Below are 11,767 nucleotides of genomic sequence, written 5' to 3'. Positions count from 1 at the left end.
ACCCCCACCCCCACCCCCACCCCGATATTTCACGTGTTCCTTATGCGCGTCTCTCCCTTGGCCCCCCTGCCTCTGACCTCAAGCCGCTGTACACATTGCTCCCTCTTGTGTGTCTCTAACACAGGCTTTCCCTCCTGATGAAACTAATTTCATTTACCCTCTGACTCAGCCTCCCTGGGCAGCGGTTCCCAGTTGTCCTGTCCTCCACGCTCTGTGCCTTTGCCCGACTTCCCCAGTGCTCTCTCCTCCCGCCCACATACCACCTTCCAGTTTATACAGTGACAACAGTAGCAGGTACTGACATTCCCCTCAGTATGTGTCCGTCGCTGCTAAGTGCTGTCACAGTGTGCGTCAGTCACGTGCACTGCCTTCTTAACCTTCGTTACTGTCCTATGGGTTAGTCTCTGTCATGTTCACTCAGAGACGAGGAAACTGAGGCCCAGTCTCGTTAGAAAGTTAAGCCAGGATCACACAGCTAGTAAGTGGAAAGGCAGGTGGAGGCCAGGCAGGAAGGCCGCAGAGCCCCACGCCACCCCCAACGAGAGGGCTTTGAAAGCCGATCCCATGTCCCATGTCGTCCACGAGACACCAGCCTACTGTGACCACCTTGCACCAACACACACTGCTCACTCGTTTGTCACAACCACCTGAGACAGAGCTCGCTTCAGACAAGAAGGACATGAATGAATCGTTACTCTTTGGACAGGATGTGCTCAGGGTGTCGCCCCCCAGCCTGCACTGACAAGGATAAATTACACAGTGCAGTGAGCCCCTAAATATCTGCACCCACTACCCCAAGCAGCGTGCACACGTGTGTTCCTTCTACAGCACTCTCCACACAGCACAGCGGATGTTTCAGTCATTCATTCAGTGTTGACTCAGGCTCACTGTGTCGGGCACAATCCGACAAACCAGCAAGCGGTGCCTCTCCTGGCGTGTAATGAAGATACTGTTTTTCCCTCCCCCCTCCTAGTTCAAAGCAAATCTGGAGAAGAACAAGCAGGGCCTGGAGACAGACAACAAGGAGCTGGCGTGTGAGGTGAAGGTGCTGCAGCAGGTCAAGGCCGAGTCTGAGCACAAGAGGAAGAAACTGGATGCCCAGGTCCAGGAGCTCCACGCCAAGGTCTCCGAGGGGGACCGGCTCCGCGTGGAACTGGCCGAGAAAGCGAACAAACTGCAGGTGAGCCCCGGCGACCACTCCGCATGCCCCACATGCCCCAGCTCGGCACACAGCTCCCCCGCACCCCGCGGCCCTGAGAGACCGCAGCCGATGTGCTGTTCAGTGCCTGGCGTCGCATCACCTAAATGTCCAGCGTAGGTCCCTCGGGTGCATTCTGTGGTTGAGTTAAACTGTACTTAGGAATGAGACAGCATGAGTTGGCCTGAGCCTACTGAATTCACAGTGAATCATAGACATAGTGCTTTCACTGGTTTCAAGTACAACTTCAGCTTCTCCATCGGTCTAGTCAATAAGAGAGCAGGAACAATTGGCAAAAAAAATTGTACCTAGTCTTGGGGAAGGCTTGTGAAACTGGGATTTTTACACTGTGGTTAAGTGTAAGTTAACACAGCCTTCTCTGGAGGACAGTGTGGCAGGCAGTTTTGGTGCCATGAGCCTTGAGAATAGGATACCCCTGCCCCGCCCTCCGCCCAGTGACTTCACGACTAGAGGTCTGTCCCAGGGAAACCATTAAGGATGTGCACGCAGATTCCAGTCAGACTGTCCACTGCAGAAGTGTGCATAGAAGAATATAGCTGGAAGTATAATTGTTTTTATTGTTTGCACACTTAATGTGCAAACAATAAAAACAATTCAGGAGCAGTGTCTGTTGGTGCGAAAGATGTAATTACGTGTGCTGCCCTGCAAACAATCAGAGCGTGTGGCATGGAGACCCGGGGCCCGGCGTGCGGCCCTACAACAGTGAAAGGGTACAGGAAGGAAAGGGACGGGTCCCTGCAAGGCCCTCAGAGAGCAGCGCTGGCCCCTCAGCTGCAGGGGAGCCCAGAGACAGCGCCCGGGTGGTGACTAGGGGCCGGGCACGGGCGCCCTCTGCCTGGCACAGACCAAAATGCCAGATCCAGAGGGAAGCAGGTGTTCGGCATAGACCAGTGTTCGCACGAATGTGTGAAGTGGGAGGCCCGCCCGCCTCACGACTCATCACTGGGAAGACTCCCAGGAGCCGCGTGCTCCTGCTCCTGGTTGAGGCACAGCCAGCCGTTTGTCACGTGGGGAACGTAGGAGCCTCCCAAAGTCTAAGTTCCCTGACGCCGGCCAAGGGCCGCCTCACGAGCGCCTCTCTGTAGCGGAGTCGGGTGTGATGCTCAGGTGTTCACAGACCCACACTTTCTTCAGAGCCCCCGTGCGTGCGCCCTGCAGTTCCAGGCTCCCTGTCCTCTCCGTGGGGAGAGACGACGTCCTTGTGTGTGGGGGCTGGGACAGTGCCTGCCCATGTGGGCACTGTTGGGAGGTGACAGGCTCTCGGTGAGAAAGTCCTCCTTAACCGAGTTGGCGGTCCTCCCTCAGTGCTGCTTTATGCTCACGTGAGAGTGGTGGTTCTGGGCCGTTTATCTGCTCACTGACGGATTGCATGTAACTTTGCTCCTCCTCGCAGAATGAACTGGATAATGTCTCCTCTCTCCTGGAAGAAGCGGAGAAGAAGGGCATTAAATTTTCTAAGGATGCAGCTAGTCTTGAGTCTCAACTGCAGGACACACAGGTATTCCAGGGGGAGCGAGGGGCCTTTAAAACGCTGCCATTTCCAGAATCGATATGTGAATTGCCTTCCGGGTTTCTGGTGACTTCTGTCTGGAGCCACTTGCACTGTGACAGCCGTGACATTCGGGAGCCCCTGAAACTCAGGCTCAGTGCGGAGCCCAGGTTCTGGCGCACAGGCGCGTGGGCCGGGCGGGGGCGCTGCCTGGGGCGTGGCTCGCCCGCAGCATCCTGTTGCACACACGTGTGTCGCTGGCCAGTTCAATAAGGCGGTTTTGTTCTAGTTGAAATGTCCATACGCTGACCGAGGAGAAAGAGTCCATTTTGTAAAAGGGTGTGTTGAAGCTTCTTACTTTCATACGACTTGTGTTAAATTACTGGTTAGGATGGCAGTTAGGTTAACGACCATGATAATATGAACATAATGTAGCAACTTTCTTGGAGTTTTACATCTTATTTTTGTTAAATTTTCAAACTTTCTATGGAGCGTATTTGCCAGGCTCTGGGCTGGGTGCTGGGGATACAGGTTAAAGATCGAGACACACAGGAGTGGCATCTGGAGGTAGTGGGACAGGGCCACTGTACTTAGGGCCTATGCCAGTGATGGCGAACCTTTTGAGCTCGGCGTGTCAGCATTTTGAAAAACCCTAACTTAACTCTGGTGCCGTGTCACATATAGAAATTTTTTGATATTTGAAACCATAGTAAAACAAAGACTTATATTTTTGCTATTTATTGTATATATTTAAATGCCATTTAACAAAGAAAAATCAACCAAAAAAATGAGTTTGCGTGTCACCTCTGACACGCGTGTCATAGGTTCGCCATCACTGGCCTACACTGTGCCGAGGCCCCTCCTGGCTGGTGAGGGACAGAGGGCCGCTCACAGAAAGCTGCCTGTGCCTCTGACGGTGTTAAGTGGGAAGGACCTGTTTGCCCTCACATTTTAGAAAAATTACTTGGGCAGAAAGTATAAAGGAGAAGCAATGGAAGGGTTGCCCAGTCCTGGAGGTAGTAATCCTCCTGAGAAATGCCAGTGCCGGGGCGGGGCGGGGCATGGACAGGAAGGGGGTCTAGAAGTGAGGAGGTGCCGGAAGGGGAGGCCTCTTGGCCACCTGCACGTTCCTGGCCTGGGCTCTGGGTGGACAGAGGATGCTGCCATTCTTCCTGAATGAGTTTGAAGCAGAATTTGTGTTAAGAGCTGTTATAACGTGATCACGTGTGTTTTTAAATCTTTTCTGTTTGTTAATATCACTGGGTATTTCTCATACACTGAGGCCCTCTGTGCTTTATGACATGCATTTTTAATGAGGTCTTTTGTGAGGGTGATTAAGGTAACTGAAGTATCGACCTTTCATAAAATAAACAGGAGCTTCTTCAGGAAGAAACACGCCAGAAGCTGAACCTCAGCAGCCGGATTCGGCAGCTGGAGGAGGAGAAGAACAGCCTGCAGGAGCAGCAGGAGGAGGAGGAGGAGGCCAGGAAGAACCTGGAGAAGCAAGTGCTGGCCCTGCAGTCCCAGGTGTGTCCTCAGGAGGCGGTGGTGGCCTGGAGTGCGTGTTAGCAGCTCATGTCCCCGCTGTGCTGGATTGCTTCAGCTCACGGGGGACCGTAATTAGGTTGCACTAAATAAAGCCCACTAAGTGGTTTTTCTTTGACCCAGCCAAATGTTGATGCTGTGCTGGCTCTGATATTGGAAGCATTTAAATTAAAGACACAGGCCCTGGCCAGTGTGGCTCAGTTGATTGGGCGTCGTCCGCGCACCAAGGGGTTGCTGGTTCGGTTCCTGGTCGGCACGCCCATGTCGCAGGTGTGACCCCAGTGGGGGCCGTGCAGGAGGCAGCCGGTGGATGTTTTGCTACCATATCTGTGTTTCTCTCTCCCCCCCACTTCCTCTCTCTGAAAATCAATAAAAAATATTTTAAAATAAAAAAAAGACACAGGACTGTGTCAACTATGTAAGGTTTTAATCCCATCATCACTTTGTAGATTATTAGCTAAGAAATTAAGTTACAGTCTGAGATTAATTTGCTCAAAATCAAATAGCATTGATTTGTTATTTCTTCCCACAAAATACTGAAAACACGTTTTTTCTTTTTTCCTCAAATGTGAAAATCAGTTGACTTCTTTACTATTGATCTTTTTTTCTTGACGTAAAACCTAGCTGACTGACACAAAGAAGAAAGTAGACGATGACTTGGGAACAATTGAAAGTTTGGAAGAAGCCAAAAAGAAGCTTCTGAAAGACGGGGAGGCGCTGAGCCAGCGCCTGGAGGAAAAGGCGCTGGCCTACGACAAGCTGGAGAAGACCAAGAACCGCCTGCAGCAGGAGCTGGACGACCTGATGGTGGACCTGGACCACCAGCGCCAGATCGTCTCCAACCTGGAGAAGAAGCAGAAGAAGTTTGACCAGGTGGGTTCTTGCTCTGCGTCCCGTCTCCCTGACTCCAGAGCCAGTGCCACCGTCCTTTCCTCCGGGCAGAGCTCTCGCTCCTATTTTAGTTTAAAATAATGTTTTCCTATTGGAAAGCAATATACACTTACAGCAAAATTGGAAAAGCAGAAAAGGAAAAAAGGGAACACCCATAATCTTGCAGCAGTGTTCTCAGCAATAGGTCAGACATGATGGGTGCGTCCACGTTGCTTTTGAACTTGTTTTTAACCTTCCCCGATGCCATTCCGTGCAGTTGCTGGCAGAAGAGAAGAACATCTCTGCTCGCTACGCGGAAGAGCGGGACCGCGCTGAAGCGGAGGCCAGAGAGAAAGAAACCAAAGCCCTGTCGCTGGCCCGCGCCCTCGAGGAGGCCCTGGAGGCCAAGGAGGAGTTCGAGAGGCAGAACAAGCAGCTCCGGGCAGACATGGAAGACCTGATGAGCTCCAAGGACGACGTGGGCAAGAATGTGAGTCCCTGGGCTGGTCCCTTCACTGGGGGAGCAGGCAGCTCCTTGGGGGGGCCGGGGGAGCTGGGAGGGCCTGGCCCATGGCTAAGCACGGGGTTAGAGTCTTCTGGAACAAACGGCCAGGTTTCCTGCCGCCCGTTCCTGGTGTGGCGTTCCTGTAGCAGCACCTGCGGGTGGTGGAGACTTGTTGATTCTTGTCCCTTTCACCGGCCCTCCCGCCCTGACCTGCTCTGGCGGCCCTTTCACTGGAGGGGCTCGGTTCCTGAGTCAGCAGGTGGTTACCGAGCACGAGGGCCGCTCGGAGGGAGGCAGGTGGGACCTCTCCGCCCCGAGCGGGGCCTGGAGGGGAGCGACTGGGCCTTCCCGGTGAGCCCGTGTCTTCCCTGAAGACCTCAGGTGCACCGGGGACGTGTTCAGTCTGGGAGTTTCGGGGAACTGTTTCTCCTCCCCCCACCACCTCGCCCACAGGAGCCGCGCTGGATCCTATCCCCCTGCACGCCCCCCCCCCCCGCCGTCCCCCAGTGTACATGTGAGGACAGTCAGCGAGCCGGGCCCAGGACTCAGAAACAGGTTCAGGACGTGGCTTTCCCACCAGCGTCCGTCTGCCCAGCAGAAGCCAGAACCTCTCTCGGCCTAAGCTTCCTCACCTGTCAAATGCACATCACATTTGCCCAGTTGAGTGAAGTGACTGCAGGTGCTTCGCTGTGCCCCTGCTGGGGGTCAACTCTCGATGCCGCCTGTGGTTTAGGTCCGTGGTCGGCAAACTGTGGCTTGCGAGCCACATGCGGCTCTTTGGCCCCTTGAGTGTGGCTCTTCCTAAGCCTTAGGAGTATCCTAATTATGTTAATAACAGTGTACCTACCTATATGGTTTAAGTTTAAAAAAATTGGCTCTCAAAACAAATTTCAATCGTACTGTTGATATTTGGCTCTGTTGACTAATGAGTTTGCCCACCACTGGTTTAGGTTCATGAACTTGAAAAATCCAAGCGGGCCCTGGAGCAGCAGGTGGAAGAAATGAGGACCCAGCTGGAAGAGCTGGAGGACGAGCTCCAGGCCACGGAGGACGCCAAGCTGCGCCTGGAGGTCAACATGCAGGCCATGAAGGCCCAGTTCGAGAGGGACTTGCAGACCAGGGACGAGCAGAATGAAGAGAAAAAGCGGCTGCTGATTAAGCAGGTGGGTGGGGGCGTGCGGCCATTCTCAAGCCCCGCTCACTCACGTTAGAGCACGTTAACTGGAGTCAAATCATCAAGTTTATTCTTTACAATTTAATGTAATTAAATTCCTGTTCTCAGGCAGTATCGGTGCTGCTTACAAGGCATAATCACCGATAGAAAAGCCCTCCCTCAGTGAAATCTCTGGGGAATATGGTGTAAATTCATGTTCTGTGGGTCTTAAAAGTACGGGTGAGGAAAGAATCTAAACGCATTGGCAGGTGGTTCAGCTCATTGCTGACGTTCCAGTCACGTGTTCTCATTAAACCACTCTCTAAAGGAGAAAAAAGATATTTACATTTTTTTAACTAAAATAGTGGTTAGGCACTTATGATTTATGTTCTTTTTAAAATGTACATTAAATTTCTAAAAATTTACTTTAAAAAATTGTTGTGAATATTGTGACACTCCCTTGGAGTTCATGGTATCAATTCTTAGATTATTTAAGTTGTTTATTTTCATTCCACTAATTTTATTACATTAGTCACTTATTGATAGATAACAAATTAGCTCAGATTTAGTGGCTTAAGACAACACTTGTTACAGCCTCTGTGGGTGGGGAATTCTGGACTCAGCGGGTGCATTTCCTGGGGGCCTGGTGGGGCTGGGGGATCCTGTCCAACAGGCTCACCCCCATGGTACTGGCCCGAGACCTCAGCACCTGGAACCTGGGCCTCCCCACGGGCTGCTTGAGTGTCTGTCCCTGGAGGGAACTCCCCCAGGAAACCGTCCTGTCTTTCCATTTTGTTGCATCACCTGGAACATGAACTTGGGATCAGGGACGCAGCCCTGGTAGGTGCCTTGTAGCAGTCGGTGGAAATGGTGTGTGCCAGGTGGTGTTTTGTAAAGATCTGTGAACAAGATGCCACTACTGTGGCTTCCTGTTAATAACAGTAACTGCTTGGTGGCAGGGGACCTGTGCAGTCACCAGAGCCCTGTATGGCCCAGGCTGCCTGTCCTCTGTGCCAGGATCCGGGTCTGACCGGCACCCGGTGCTGTCTCTTAGGTGCGGGAGCTCGAGGCAGAGCTGGAGGACGAGCGGAAGCAGCGTGCGCTTGCTGTTGCTTCAAAGAAGAAAATGGAAATAGACTTGAAGGACCTGGAATCTCAAATTGAGGCTGCAAACAAGGCTAGGGATGAAGTCATCAAGCAGCTTCGTAAACTTCAGGTATGTGCAGCCAACCAGAGGTCCTCGATGGTGTCGTCCTGCCCGGGAGGAAGGCCTGTGCGACACCCAGCCTGACATCTTACCGCCAAGAGCCATCGCCTTGGCTGTGGGGGTGCAGCAGCCCCAAAGGTGGCACGCCGCCCTCAGCACTCGGCGAGCTTGGGCAGAGCCGGGGTGGGGTCAGCAGGTGGAGCACCCACCAGTAGGAATGCTCTTCGGGCTCTGAACAGCTTCCGTTGGTGCTTCGCCAACGGGGCCGCGGAGCCACCAGAGCGGAAGGTGGTGTTGACTCCCCTCCTGGGTTGCCGTGAGCGTTAGTCCTCTTCTCAGTCTGGTTCAGTCATCACTTCTGCTGCTCCCATGCCGTGCTGGTTTCCCTGTCACATGACCAAGTAGTTTCTGCAGTGACCTGGTGCGGGCAGGATGTGACGGTCCCTCCTATACGCAGGCACTTCTGGGAGGGTATTTGTTGTGACGAAAAGCTTTAGAAAACCTCCTTCCCTTTGACCTTGGTGATTCCACATCTTGAAAATGTGTTCTAATAAAATATACAGATGAGAAGAAATGTTCATATACCAAGGTCACAGCTGAAATGTTCCTGATAGCAAAACTGGAAACAGCCTAAATGTCAGTGGACTGACAGCCGTTTAAATGCTGGAGATGTGAATGCAGTGATAGCAGGGCCTACATGAGCAAAGGAAGATGCTGTGTAGGGCAGTTTAGTTTATAATCCTGCACGTGTGTGTGGATGTTTGCATACCGTCATGTAGCTACACATACTCAGAGAATTTAGAAGGAAAAGTCATCCCTGGATAATATATCTGTGAAACCACTGCCTGACCAAGGTCATGTTTTCTCCTGAGAGTTTTAAACCTTACTCTTTTAAACTCCATTTTGAGTTAATTATTGTTATGTGGTTTTATATATAAACTCAACTTTATTCATTTGGATATGGATATCTAGTTGTCCCAGAACCATCTGTTTAAAAGACTATTCTTTCCCTCACTGAATTAATTCTATTCCACTGATCTATGTGTCTGTCCTTATGCAAATACTACATAGTCTTGACTACCGTAACTTTGTAAAGTGTAATTTCTCCAACTTTGTCCTTCTTTTTCAAGATTGTTTAGCTATCCAGGTTTTTTGCAATTCCATATGAATTTTAGGATCAACTTGTCAATTTCTGCGAGAGAAAAAAAAAAGGCCAGCTCAGGTTTTGATATTGTGTCGACTCGATAGATCAGTTTGGAAGCATTACCATCTTAACAATATTGTCTTCCAGTCCATGAACATGGCCATCTTTCCGTTTATTTACCTATTCTTTACCTTTTTTCAATGATGGTGTATAGTTTTTGGTGTATTGGCCTTATACTTCTTTAGCTAAATTGGTGCCTAATATTTTATTCATTTTGATGCTATTTTAAGTATAATCATTTTCTTAATTTTCCAAATGTTTATAATTAGTGTACAGAAATAAAATTGACTTTTGTGTATTGATCTGTATTCTACAACCTTCCTGGACTTGTTTATTTGTTCCAGTGGGGTTTTTTTAATGAATTCCTTAAGATTTATTGTACACAAGATCTAGTTTTATTTCTTCCTTTCCAATCTGGATGTCTTGAGTATCTTTTTCTTGGCCTAACTGCTTTGACTAGACTCTCCATTACGATGTTAAACAGAAGTGGCAAGGCCAGATATCCCTGTCTTGCTGCTGCTTTTATGTGGAAAGCATTCAGTCTTTGACCATTAAGTATCATCATAATAGCTGTCAGTTTTTCCCTCATTGAATTAATTCTATTCCCTTGATCTATATGTCTGTCTTTATGCAAATACTGTAGTCTTGATTGCTGTAGCTTTGTAAATTTTGAAATTTGGAAGTGTGACTTCTCCATCTTTGTCCTTCTTTTTCATGACATATAGTTCTATGGGATAGAATAATTCAATGAGGGAAAGACTAGTCTTTTTAACAAATAGTTCTGGGACAACTGGATGGCCTTTCTCAACGTTGAGGAAATTTCTTTCTATTCAGCTTACTGTTTTTATAATGAAAGAGGGTGTTAGATTTTGTCAAGTACTACTTCTGAATTTTGAGATGATTATATGATTATATTCTTTTTCGTTATCAAGCCAACCTTGCATTGCTCATATAAATCTCAGTTGGATGATGGGATATAGTGGTGTATAAATTATATGTATGTATGTTTTTTTATATGTTGATGGATATTATTTTGTTGAAGATTTTTGCGTATATACTCATAAGGGCTATTGGTCTGAATGTTTTCTTGTGATATCTTTGTCATTTCTATATACTTTTATTTTTTAATGAATGTATATTACTTTTATAATCTGGGGGGAAAAATGTTTAAAGACAAAAAATGAAAACTGCCCAAACGTGCTTCCTATTTATCTTTAGGCTCAGATGAAGGATTACCAGCGTGAGTTAGAAGAAGCTCGTGCCTCCAGGGATGAGATTTTTGCTCAATCCAAAGAGAGTGAAAAGAAATTAAAGAGTCTAGAAGCGGAAATCCTTCAATTGCAGGAGGTTTGTTTGCTTATTCATCCACTTGTTCAACAAATATTTGTCCTTGCAATTCTCTGAGATCAGATAACTATCTTAATGTCGTTGTAGCCGTGTGTAATTTCTGTCATTTTTACTATGTGACTGGACCATCTTATTGCTTCAGTTCAGTAAAGTGGTCAGACTTTGATGCTGTTCGTATATCCCTCTACCTGGCTGAAGGCAGAGGAGCTGACTACTAGCTTTTCAAGTCTTGTCTCCTGTGTAAGAAACAGGAGTGATGTGTACTTAGTGCTGGCCAGCATCAGGACCACGTAGCTGAACTCTGACCTCAGTGATAGAAGATTGCCTTGTTTTATACAGAAGCACTATGTGTGAGGTTATGTTTCATTGAATTTCTAAGTGAATCATCTTGTAATCCAACAAGTGTTACCAAGAACAAATAAATGCGGAGTTGAGCTTGCAAGAAAGAAAGGGCGCTAACTCCCGAGGTGTCAGAAAAGTAGAAGGAAAGGCAAATCCGTAAGTAAACACTGAGCAGATCCTGAGATTACCTGAGAGCCAGCTTCCGGACTAATCCTTCTTGGTTTCTATTCTGTTCATTTTTGCTCGTACATTTCCTTTGGATTTTTTCTTGAGTTGGGCACTCAATAATTTCCAAGCTTTCCTCTTGTCTAATATGTTCTTAGGACACTATAAATTCCCTCAGGGTACTGTTTTCACTGTATCCTTCCTACTTGTTGTCATTTAAATTCCAAATTTTTCTAATTTCTATGGTTTCTCTATCCTATGAATAGTTTAAAAGTGCGGTTTAAATTTCCAAATGTATGGCATTTATTTTTTCTTCGTTGATTTCTAGTTTTATGGTTAGAGAACACTGAGAGTAGAGCAGCTCTAGGGCCATGTGTGCTTAAAAAGAAAGTGGATTCATCACTGAAGCAGCATGTCAAGATCTATGTACGTCATCATGTAGTTGACCAGTGATGCCATCCCCAGAGGTGATGGGCTCTGGGAGCCAGTGTCCTGGAGAGCGCCTGGCATGGCCTCAGTGTCCACACACCCTGCAGGCCAGCGCTCTGTGTCTTCAAAGCTGCAGGTCTTTAGACCTTCAGACAAGGGCTCACTACCTCGTGGAGGGGACAGACTGGAAAGCTAGCCTGTCCTCCCGTCTGTTTCTCTGTTTTTCCTTACCTCCGTCACCTTTGTTCATTAGGTTACAGGCCCTCGGGTCCTCCCCTTCCTCCCCGGGGCC

General features: G+C 48.6%; 1 protein-coding gene across 1 annotated transcript in view; it reads left to right on the top strand.

Moving 5' to 3' along the window:
* MYH10 (myosin heavy chain 10) overlaps positions 1-11,767 on the top strand; it is a 129,134-nt gene that overhangs the window by 109,475 nt on the left and 7,892 nt on the right. Inside the window, exons 23-30 of the mRNA XM_023743952.1 lie at positions 974-1,180; positions 2,613-2,717; positions 4,083-4,235; positions 4,878-5,126; positions 5,401-5,613; positions 6,579-6,791; positions 7,836-7,997; positions 10,411-10,539. Of these exons, the coding sequence (XP_023599720.1) occupies positions 974-1,180; positions 2,613-2,717; positions 4,083-4,235; positions 4,878-5,126; positions 5,401-5,613; positions 6,579-6,791; positions 7,836-7,997; positions 10,411-10,539 (1,431 nt within the window). The remainder of the gene's footprint in view (positions 1-973; positions 1,181-2,612; positions 2,718-4,082; positions 4,236-4,877; positions 5,127-5,400; positions 5,614-6,578; positions 6,792-7,835; positions 7,998-10,410; positions 10,540-11,767) is intronic.

The sequence above is a fragment of the Myotis lucifugus genome, unplaced genomic scaffold (genome assembly GCF_000147115.1).
Source record: "Myotis lucifugus unplaced genomic scaffold, Myoluc2.0 scaffold_420, whole genome shotgun sequence".
Lineage (NCBI taxonomy): Eukaryota > Metazoa > Chordata > Mammalia > Chiroptera > Vespertilionidae > Myotis > Myotis lucifugus.
Note: the sequence above shows the minus strand (reverse complement) of the source record. Positions and strands in the feature narration are given on the sequence as shown.